At 49.4% G+C, this 11,583-nt stretch overlaps 1 protein-coding gene across 2 annotated transcripts; it reads right to left on the reverse strand.

Moving 5' to 3' along the window:
• Nucleotides 1-1,012: 1,012 nt before the first annotated feature.
• Nucleotides 1,013-3,242, reverse strand: ZG16 (zymogen granule protein 16). Of its 2 annotated transcripts, none has more exons than XM_010340691.2 (4): nucleotides 3,183-3,242; nucleotides 2,176-2,243; nucleotides 1,859-1,991; nucleotides 1,013-1,425 (listed from the first exon to the last, which is right to left on the reverse strand). In XM_010340691.2, the coding sequence occupies exons 2-4, from the start codon at nucleotides 2,234-2,236 to the stop codon at nucleotides 1,110-1,112; spliced, it is 510 nt and encodes a 169-aa protein (XP_010338993.1). In that variant the 5' UTR covers nucleotides 2,237-2,243; nucleotides 3,183-3,242; the 3' UTR covers nucleotides 1,013-1,109. The 2 variants fall into 2 exon arrangements, with proteins under 2 accessions (XP_010338993.1, XP_074238119.1); XM_074382018.1 differs by lacking the exon at nucleotides 3,183-3,242 and adding an exon at nucleotides 2,705-2,775.
• Nucleotides 3,243-11,583: the final 8,341 nt, after the last annotated feature.

Here is an 11,583-nt window from a genome sequence, read left to right on the forward strand (position 1 = left end):
GCCAGATGCTGATAACTTTCACAAAACTAACGTATACCTTCACTTATTTTAATTTTCTTCCCTTCTTAAAATTTCTTGCCCCAACTACATAAATCATCCTCATCCATCTCTTTTGAGACCTTATCAGTGATCTCTTTCCAGAATCTTCAGCCTCTTTTTCTTTGTTCCTCTTTATCGTGTGAACATGCTCATGACTCTCCTGTCTGGGATTTTAAAAAGACACAAAACCCTTTTGCCTTACATTGCCCCCCATAACTGACTTGCCTATTTTCTGGCAGCCCAGACCAAACTTCTTGAAAGATTGGATTCTTGCTGCCTGTGTTTTCTCAACTCCCATTCACTCCTTAATGAGTTCAGCCCGGTGTCAGCCTGCCCCAGTCCACTGTAACCTTCTGATGGTTAAAACCTAAGAGCGTGATATGGGCAGGATTTCCACTGTGGAAAAGGTGGTGGCTTCCTGAGGAAGGAGGAATCCCAGATCTGAGAGGGCTTAGCAGGACACTAGGGCTCATGGGTAGACGGGGGGGAGGAACTGGGCCTGGCGGGCACAGACATCAGTTAAGTTTCAGGAGTTAGGTGAGTTTTGGGAAAGAACAAAGGGGAATGGTCCCGGCTACCCACACATAGCATGTGAGTTCAGCACTTTCTCAAGGGGAGGATCAGGGGTGAAGAGAGCTGGAGGGTGGGACATCTGGGGTTTATAAGCCACAACTAGGCCTTCCTCTAGGTCGAGAGTTTGAGACCAGCCTGACCAACATGGAGAAAACCCAGGAGATCCAGGACTCCTGTTTGGATTAACATTCTGAGGAGCTGTCCTTGAAGAGTGTTGATGCAAGCCAGAATCCCATCTCCTCTTGATAAATCATAGCACAAAGCCCAGGATTCCTACACACCTCTCCCTCATCTTCCCACTCTTCCCAGACTGATGTCCAAAGCCAGCCAGAAGTGAGATTTGCACGTCCCTGGCTGAGTCAGGAGGCAGATCCTAGCTGCAGACGCCCACACACACACCAACCTTAGCCATATTTTTTATTGAGCCATTTGGATGGGGGTTAGTGATAAGTGAGTTCTTACTCCTTATCACAGTGCCCCTGCCAAGGGGAGGGGGCTCAGCAGCTGCTGCAGGTACTGGGGTAGACATCCCAGTGCAGGCCAATGGCATCGATGACGCTACCAGACCGGCCACTGATGAATCGGAGCACGGTGTTGGGATGCAAGGGGACGGCATTGAAACTTGTGCCAGTGTCTTTCCCAAAAGGCAGATAGCGGCCCTTGTCTGTCACAAAGACCAGCTTCCTCAGGTAGCGCTTATACTTCCCAGAAACCTGGATCACAGATTCCCCAGGGTGCAGAAAGATTTCCTCCAGATCTCCTGAGGAGCCACCCACATAGTCGCTCCACACCTTCCCATAACGCACCTGGAGACTGGGGGAGAAGGGAGGAGGGAAGGAGAATGGTGATGACAGGAATGACAGATCTGCTCGTCCTACAGACTGTGAAGCCTGAGTGAGCCCTGCAAGATCCTACAGGGAACTTCAACTCATTTTGCCAACTAAGAGACTCTGTCACCCAGGCTGGAGTGCAGTGGTGCAATCTTGGCTCACTGCAGCCTCAGCATCCTGGGCTCAGGTGATCCTCCCACCTCTCCTTCCTGAATAGTTGAGGCTACAGGTGCTTGCCACCATGCCTGGCTAATTTTTGTTTTTGTTTTTGTTTTTCTTTGGTAGAGATGGGGTCTCGCTATCTTGCCCAGGCTGAGCTAGAACTCCTGGCCTCAAGCGATCTGCCTCTGCCTCCCAAAGCATTGTAATGACAGGTGTGAGCCACTGCACCGAGCCAGGATCTCAAAGAATCTTACCCTATGATGTAGTATCTGCTGACTCGGACCCGAAAGGCGGTGATGGGGCCGTCCAACTGGTTGCCAGAATGAGAGAATCGCTCTCCACCACCCCCTCCATACTCTCCGCTGTAGGAGGAAGACCTGGCCTGAACTGGAGGGGCAAGCAGGAGTTAGAGGGAGAAATCTTCCAGGAGTTCAGTTTCTCTGCACCACCCCTGTTCCTCCCACATCCCAGCTCCCCCACCCCAAGCCAGCCTCCAAAAGCCTTGGCCAACAGCAGTGCTCAAGGCTGCCTTCCCACGTCCCCATTACCAGGCTCCTGGTATCTCACTTACTGGCATTGGCAGAGGCTGAGGCACAGAGAAGAGCTAGGAGAGCAACTGTCAACGTCAACATTTTGGGGCTGCAGTGGAAAGGAAAGAGCCAGTGAACATTCACCTTTTTCTTTGTGGACTTCATTGACCCAGGCACTCCTGACCTGCAGCTCAGACCAAGGTTTCATCCTTCAACTCAGACCTAGCAGACCCAGTCTTGAGCTTAGAAACGTCTGTCCATCGCCTGTAGTCCTTTTGCTCCCCGATTCTACCTTCTATGTCCCTGACCCCTCCAGCTCTTCCTGGTCTGGCTGTAGCCAAGCCCTCCTCTATTCCCTCAAGCCTGAGGGTGAACCCTAACTATCTGGATTAAATCTTACTCCATCTTGGCACAAAGCAGAAACATTTTCTGAAATCAGCCCAGCTCAGGCACATTTGGGTTTGTATGGCCATAGCCAGGAAAGGAGTTTTCTAAGGAGAGAGCAGAGGACGCCTCCCAAGCACGGAGATGGCTGAGTTTACAGAGCCCAGAGTCTGAGCAAAGCCTCACCATCTGTGGTGGATTGGCCTGGCTTATGAGGCACCTGGAGCATGGTTTAAATCCCTAGCATCCACCTGTTGCAAGGAAAGAAGCATTTTAGAGGTGTCTCTGTGTCACCTGGGGAGCAAAGTTGGTAACAGAAGGGGCTGTGCCAGCACCGATATCCAAGCTGTGCTGGTGGAGCTGGGACAGACAGGGAAGTTGCAGAAGGAGTTGGGATCAGCTCAGAATATTAGACCCCAGGTGCCTGGTCTATGTGTCACCATTCTTTTCTCCACTAACACACAGCCGTTTCCATTCCCCTGAACATCCCAGGTGTCCCCAGTCCTTCAGCAGAGACCTAGACAGCTTTGCACCTAAGATTAGTGCACATCCAGGAGCCCAATTAACTCAAGTCTTCCCTGCTACTCCGTCCACACATCCTCTTCTCCAGCTCAGATTTGAATTCCCCCCCAACTCAGATTCAGGCATCTCTGTCACCCCTTACCTGGCAGTCTCAGATGCAAAGCCCCCTGGAAACTTCCAGATGTTTTATACCAGGTCCAAGCCCTCCCCCTGCCCTTTATCGTGTGAACCTCACCTCCTGAGCAAACACGAGCAACCTCTTCGGATCAGGTGTCAGGCAGGGTCCGGAACACCTTATCCTGCCTCTCCCCCATAGTCAATAGACACTACATAGTAGGGTAAGATTCTTCTGAAATCCTGGCTGGGCACGGTGGCCCACACCTGTCATTACAATACTTTGGGAGGCAGAGGCAGATCGCTTGAGGCCAGGAGTTCTAGCTCAGCCTGGGCAAGATATCGAGACCTCATCTCTATCAAAACAAAAAACAAAAACAAAAATTAGCTGGGCATGGTGGCAAGCACCTGTAGCTTCAACTACTCAGGAGGGAGAGGCAGAAGGATTGCCTGAGCCCAAGATGTTGAGGCTGCAGTGAGCCAAGACTGCACCACTGCACTCCAGCCTGGGTGACAGGTATTAGGGTGGAGTCCACTCTGGGCCAAGTGCCATCTATCAGGAGCATAGTAAACTTGAGGTTGCCAATCGAAGGGCCAGCAGCTCCAGGTGGGCAAAGTAGCTTATCACCTCTGGACTTGGTGGTGCTCTCACCCGAAATCTGCCATCTGTCAGGACAAACAGAGCCCTTCCCAGGCATTCAAAATGTGAATTCTCCAAGAAAGGAAGATACTCCCCAAGCCTTATACTTAGGAGTGCCGACTATTCGCCAGACACTTTTTTCTTTACATTTTCTAATATCATGAAAAGTCCAAACACATATAAAAGTTTTTAAAAAATTGTAGAGTGGCCAGGCATGGTGACTTAAGACTGTAATCCATTTTGGGATACTGAGTTGGGTGGATCACCTGAAGTCAGGAGTTCGAGACCATCCTGGCCAACATGGTGAAACTCTGTCTCTACTAAAAATATGAAAAAAAAAAAAAAATAGCCAGGCATGGTGGCTAATGTGCCTGTAACCCCAGCTACTCAGGAGGCTGAGTCAGGGGGATCAATTTAGCCCATGAGGTCGAAGTTGCAGTGAGCCATGATGGAAAGATCATGTCTCAAAAAATGAAAAAAAATAAAATAAAATAAAAAGAATTGTAGGGGTATCCCCTCCAGATTCCCCTCCCACAACAGTGTGGGAGCTCTCAAAAACAAAATAATAAAAAAAAGAATTGTATAGTGAGCACTCATATAACTACCACGTACATTCTACCACGGTTAATATTTTGCTGTCATTGCTTTTTTTCCATCCACCCATCTATCCTCAATACGGCAGACGCTTCCCAAACCGTTTCTTTCTGAGAAGGATGACTTGAGCTGCAGGTGCACAGTGAAGACGTACTGATTCGCCTCCCAGAAACAGCGTCAGTCCGATGGGAAATGGGAAGCTGAGGAACTGGAGGTCTACAGGTGCTCCTCTGGGGGTAATTCTGGGCTTTGGGGACTCCAGTCTCCCTGGCGCCATGGCTGAATCTTCTGGGGCTGTAGGCCACCAGGGCCATTGCTGCTTTCTTAGGTCTGTAACCTCCTCAGGGGTGATGTCATAGATCTGTTTTTCTCTGTAGGCCCTTCACTTTCAGGATTTTCACTAGGGATTCCAGGCTGATTCCTCTCAGCCTAAAACCCCTAAGACCGACTCCTGGGACCTAGTTCCTGACCCCTCTTGGACTGGCCCTCTGACCTCTCTGAATCAGCAGGTCCAAGAAGGGGAACGATGGAGGCCCAGAAGGGGCTGGAATAAGTACTCTCAGTTATGAATGACTAGTCAGGCCTTCAGAGCACCTCACCCCTCACAGGCTCACCATCTGGGCCCGAGAACCCATACCAGATAGCAAAGGCAGTCCTGCCCTGAGTATCCGGAAACGGCGGGGCCCCAGGGTGGTAAGTTCTAGGGAGAAACAGAACAGCAGCCAAAGATGTCATGTTCACTCCTCCCTTCCCCTCTCTTTCACTCCAAGGTTGAGGTCAGCACATCCTGCTGTTATAACTTTCACCTCATTCCAGCCATTTTGTTTTGTGTCTGTCACCCTCTCTCTTTCCCGATGACTCTCCTTCCCTTTATGTCTTGATCTTTCCCTGCTCTGAGGATTTTTTTTTTTTTTTTTTTTTTTGGACAGAGTCTTGCTCTGTCATCAGGCTGGAATGCAGTGGCATGATCTGGGCTCACTGCAACCTCTGCCTCCTGGGTTTAAGCAATTCCCCTGCCTCACCTTCCTGAGTAGCTGGAACTACAGGTGAACGCCACCACACCCGGCTAATTTTTTGTATTTTAGCAAGCATGGGGTTTCATGATGTTGGCCAGGATGGTCTCGATCTCCTGGCCTCATGATCTGCCCACCGTGGCTTCCCAAATTGCCAGAATAACAGGTGTAAGCTGCTGTGCCAAGCCTTTTCTTTTTTTTTTAAATGGAGTCTCGCTCTGTTGCCTAGGCTGGAGTGCAGTGGCGCAATCTCAGCTCATTGAAACCTCTGCCTCCGGGGTTCAAGCGATCCTCCTGCCTCAGCCTCCTGAGTAACTGGGATTACAGTTGCCCATCACCATGACCAGCTAATTTTTGTATTTTTAGTAGCGATGGGGTTCACCATTTTGGCCAGGCTGGTCTTGAACTCCTGACCTCAGATGATCCATCTACCTTGGTCTCCCAAAGTGCAGGAATTACAGTGTGAGCCACCGTTCCTGGCCTGAGTTTTTTTTTGTATTCCTTCTCTCTATGCCATTTTCCTTCTGCCTCTTCTTTCCCTGTCCTTACATCTCCCCCAAGATCTCTCTCTTGCTCTTTCCTCTCTCCTCCGTAATCCTTGTCTGTCTTCTGTTTCGGGACAGACCACCCCTAGTCTGTGACCAAACACAAGAAGTCAAAGATGGAAGCTCAGAGAGGTCGAGGTGAGCACCTTGGAAGGACGCCCTCATGTTTCCAGACATGACACATTTAGGACCCTCAGGACAGAAGGGCCCACACTTGCCAAAGCTCCATCCCATTGCACCTACCCTACCTGTACGGAGATCCAGCGTCTCCATTGCCAGAGACTGCTCCTTGTTCCACTACAGCAAGTCCTCAGTCTCCAGAGTGCAAGAGTCGCCTTCCTGTGGTGGGAGGAATCTCAAGGCCCATTTCTACCCATCCCAGAAACAAGGAAAGTTACCCTATCACTAATGCCGGCATCTCTAGGGTGCACTCTGATGTGGGGACTGCAGCAGAAGGACGAACGTGAAGGCAGTGAGACACCAGGCCCCATCTCTGCTTCTGCCTCATCAGACCCTGTTTGAGCTACTTTACATTTATCCTCTGTACCAGCTGAGGGCCTACCTGCCCCTTAAACTCCAGATGAAGTTGCCTTAAACCTCATTCCATTCCCCGGCCTGCATGCATGAATGTCCAAAGCCCTTCCAACACATGTTTTTTGTTTGTTTGTTTTTGTCTTTTTTTTTTTTTTTTTTTTTTTGGTGAGACGGAGTTTTGCTCTTGTTACCCCGGCTGGAGTGCAATGGCGCAAGGCATGATCTTGGCTCACCACAACCTCCACCCCCTGGGTTCAGGCAATTCTCCTGCCTCAGCCTCCCGAGTAGCTGGGATTACAGGCACGCGCCACCATGCCCAGCTAATTTTTTGTATTTTTAGTAGAGATGGGGTTTCACCATGTTGACCAGGATGGTCTCGATCTCTTGACCTCGTGATCCACCTGCCTTGGCCCCCCAAAGTGCTGGGATTACAGGCTTGAGCCACCGCGCCAGGCCTGTTTTTGTCTTTTTAATTTTCTTTTTCTCAAGATGACAGAGTCTTGCTCTGTTACCCTTTCTAGCTCACTGCAACCTCCACCTCTCGGGTTCAGGAGATTCTCCTGCCTCAGCCTCCCAAGTAACTGGGATTATAGGTGCTCACCATCATGCCTGACTAATTTTTGTATTTTAGTAGAGATGGGGTTTCACCATGTTGGCTAGGCTGGTCTGAAACTCTTGACCTCGTGATCCACCCTCAGCCTCCCAAAGTGCTGGGGTTACAGGCGTGAGCCACTGCGCCTGGCTGAACACGTTTATCAAACATCTCTACGTTGGAGGCACCATTCTAGATGCTGGAGAGACAGCAAGGAGAAGAGTCAGCAGCCGACCTCAAGGAGCTGTAGCGCCAAGGGAAAGCTTCTTCTCTGCTCTCTAGCCCTATAAGGGCTCCCCGAAAAGGAACGGACAGTTGACAAATTAATAGAAGAAAAAGGTGTACAAAATTTATGTCACATGTGCAAGCATGAGGGAACCACAGAAGAACAATGACCTAATAACCCAATGCGGTCCAGACGCTTACGTAGCCTCCTCCTTCACAGGGAGGGGAAATGGGAGTGTAGCGATGTTGAGAGGTGGTATGTGATTTTGTGGGGAAATGAATGGGGCCGGCTGTGGTGGCTCACACCTGTAATCCCAGCACTTTGGGAGGCTGAGGCGGGTGGATCACTTGAGATCAAGCCTGACCGACATGTGAAATCCCATTTCTACTAAAAAAGTACAAAATTAGCCAGGTGTAGTGTGGCTCATGCCTGTAATCCCAGCACTTTGGGAAGCTGAGGTGAGCGGATTGTCTAAGCTCAGGAGTTCAAGACTAGCCTGGGCAACATGGTGAAACCCCGTCTCTATTAATATACAAAAATTAGCCAGACATGGCAATGTGTGCCTGTAGTCTCAGCTACTGGGGAGGCTGAGGCAGGAGAATCGCTTGAACCCGGGAGGCAGAGGTTGAAGTGAGCCAAGATTGTGCCACTGTACTTCAGCCTGGGCGGCAGAGATAGACTCTGTCTCCAAAAAAATATACAAAATACAAAATTAGCTGGGCATGGTGGTACACACCTGTAATCCCATCTACTGGGAAGACTGAGGCCGGAAAATTGCTTGAACCCAGGAGGTAGAGGTTTCAGTGAGCTGAGATCCCACCACTGCACTCCAGCCTGGGTGACATGGCAAGCCTCTGTCTCAAAAAAATAAAAAAATTAAAGAAAAAAAAGAAATGACTGGGCGCGGTGGCTCATGCCTGTAATCCCAGCACTTTGGGAGACCAAGGCAGGTGGATCACGAGGTCCAGAGATCGAGACCATCGTGGTCAACATGGTGAAACCCCGTCTCTACTAAAAATACAAAAAATTAGCTGGGCGTGGTGGCGCGTACCTGTAATCCCAGCTACTCAGGAGGCTGAGGCAGGAGAATTGCCTGAACCCAGGAGGCGGAGGTTGCGGTGAGCCGAGATCGCGCCATTGCACTCCAGCCTGGGTAACAAGAGCGAAACTCCGTCTCAAAAAAAAAAAAAAAAAAAAAAAAAAAAAAAAAAAAAAGAAATGAATGAACCCGAGATACAGGAATTAACTTGTAAATTATTCTATTTGGAATTTGAATGAGCCCAAGAGACAGACAGTCTTGTGAAGAAGTCTGTTTACGTTTGGTGGCATTCTTCCGTTTTTTTTTTTGTTTGTTTGTTTTGTTTTGTTTTTTTAAGACAGGATTTCACCATGTTGGCCAGGCTGGTCTTGAACTGCTGACCTCAGGTGATCCACCCGCCTCAGCCTCCCAAAGTGCTGAGATTATAGGCGTGAGCCACTGCGCCCAGCCGCATTCTTCAGTCTTACTTTCTGCCATAGATAACGAGGTTTCCGTGCGGCGGGGGGAAGTAGAAGGCAATGACGTTCTCTTGGGCAGGTCCAGTCTTAAGGTACATGAGGGAATATCAGAGAAAGCCTCACTCTGTGCTTTGGGAGAGACAGAGGGTTAAGAGACAGAAGCAGAGCAGGGAAGGTCAGAGAGACCTTGAGGCTGCTGCTTTAGCTCAAAATGTCAAAGTGCTGTGTTTTGAGGTATCATTTTCTGAGCCCCAACATAGCTTTCACTTCAGTGGGGGCAGTCAGGCAAATGAATAAATAAGTTACTGCACAGTATGTCAGCAAGCAGTCAGCAGCACAAAATAAGTAGAACAGAGTGAGAGCTCTAAGAGAAAGGGGGAAGCAGCTTTTTTTCTTTTTCTTTCTTTTGAGGCAGAGTTTCGCTCTCGTTGCCCAGGCTGGAGTGCAATGACGCGATCTTGGCTCACCACAACCTCCACCTCCTGGGTTCAAGCTATTCTCCTACCTCAGACTCCTTAGTAGCTGAGATTACAGGCATTCACCACCACACCCAGCTAATTTTTATATTTTTAGTAGAGACAGGGTTTCTCCATGTTGGTCAGGATGGTCTGGAACTCCAGACCTCAGGTGATCAGCCCGCCTCTGACTCCCAAAGTGCTAGGATTACAGGTGTGAGCCACCATGCCCAGCGGAAGCTGTTTTTTTAGCTGAAAGGTGTCTGCTCAGGTATTGTTTGGGAAGAGGCCAGACTAAAGTGATGGAGAGAGCTATGGATGAAGAGCGGTCCAGGCAGAGGCAACAACACCTTTCAAAGCCTTGTGTTGGAAGTGTGAGTGTGATGAATTTGGAAATGATGAAGAGAGGAAGGTGGCTGGAGGGAAGTGAGGGAAGCCGACCCGTGAAGCCTGGGCAACAACCAGTGGGCAGAGGGCGCAGGGCCTGGGAAGTGTGGTCAGGAGTTTGGCTTCCTTCCTCACAGTGAGGGGAGTCATGGAAGGGTTTCAAACAGAGGGGTACATGCTCATATTTGCATTTTAGAAGGATTGCTCTCTCCTGATTTTGATGAAGTGGAGGAGGGACTTGGGCAGGGTAAGAGTGGAGATGGGGGGCCATGGTAGGTGTGGTGTGACCCTCTGCCCTCCCTTCTAGGATTGCCCTGAATGCTCCTCCCTGTCTCATTGGTGAAACCGCTTTGCCCTCTTTTCAAAGTTTTGATGCAGTTTCAGACCTATGGTAAGATCTGCCTCTTCACCTTCATCCGGAAGGTTTCGACCACCTATGGTTCATGCCTGTAATCCCAGCACTTTGGGAGTCCAAGGCAGGCAGATCATTGAGGTCAGGATTTTGTGACCAGCCTGGCCAACATGATGAAATCCCATGTCTACTAAAAATACAAAAATTAGCTGGGCGTGGTGATGGACACCTGTAATCTGCTGCAGCTACTTGGGAGGCTGAGGCAGGAGAATCGCTTGAACCCAGAAGTCAGAGGTTGCAGTGAGCAGAGATTGCACCACTGCACTCCAGCCTGGGCAACAGAGCGAGACTCCATCTCAAAAAAAAAAAAAAAAATTATCTGGGCATAGTGGTGCACACCCGTAGTCTCAGATACCTGGAGGACTGAGGTGGAAAGATTGTTTGAGCCCATGAATTTGAGGCTGCAGAGAGTTACAGTCATGCCACTGCACTCCAGCCTGGGCGACAGGTAAGACCCTGTCTCACAGAAAAAAAAAAAAGAGAGAGAGAGAAAATATTTCAAGCCTGGGCACAGTGGCTCACAGGAGGATTGCTTGAGGACAACAGTTCAAGTCCAGCTTGGGCAGCATAGTGAGACCCCTGTCCCTGTCTGTATTAAAAAATAAAATAATAAAAAAGGCCAGGTGTGGTGGCTCATGCCTATAATCCCAGCACTTTGGGAGGCCAAGGCAGGCAGATCACCTGAGGTTAAGAGTTCAAGACCAGCCTGGCCAACATGGTAAAATCCTGTCTCTACTAAAAATGCAAAAATTAGCCAGATGTGGTGGTGCATTCCACACAGGTGTAATCCCAGCTACTCAAGAGTCTGAGGCAGGAGAATCACTTGAATCCAGGAGGCAGAAGTTGTAATGTGCCAAGATTGCACCATGGCTCTCCAGCCTGGATGACAAGAGTGAAACTGCATCTCAAAAAATAATAATAATAATGTTTCAAAATATATTTCCAAACAGTGGGAGATCTGTTTTCTGATGAGAAAAAAACCTTCTCTACTTCCTAGTTACACTTTGGCCTTGGTGCGTGTTACACATGTTTTCATTTGGATGAAAGGTCTGACTGCAAAAACGAACTTGAGCACTGCTTTTCTGTTCAATCCTAGCTGCTCTAATGAATCAACCGAAGTGCAGTGGGCAGAAGTGACTTCACCAGGTTGCCAAGGGGAGTCCTGCACTCCCCTGCCCGCTACCTCTGTGCCCCACACACCAGCCCTGCAGTGGCTGATCTTCAACTCTGCTCATGCAGAGTCCAGCTGCCTAAAATGCTCTCCTCCTTCTACCCACCTGGCAGCCGCCAGGTTATTCAGAGGGTACCACCACCACCCTGCACCACCACCCAGCCTTCTCACAGGAAGGCCTCAGCTCTTTCCTCCCAGCTCCTCCTCTTCAAATACAATTTATCATTCCTTTCATTGGCTTCTGTGTGCTTCCTACATTACTTTATTATGGTTCTAATTACCCTGCACTATAATTTATCTGTTTACATGCAAGCCTCCCCCCACTAAACCGAGAGCTCATTCGAAGACAGGACCCATGGCTGA

Source organism: Saimiri boliviensis, chromosome 12 (genome assembly GCF_048565385.1).
Source record: "Saimiri boliviensis isolate mSaiBol1 chromosome 12, mSaiBol1.pri, whole genome shotgun sequence".
NCBI classification, from domain to species: Eukaryota; Metazoa; Chordata; class Mammalia; order Primates; family Cebidae; genus Saimiri; species Saimiri boliviensis.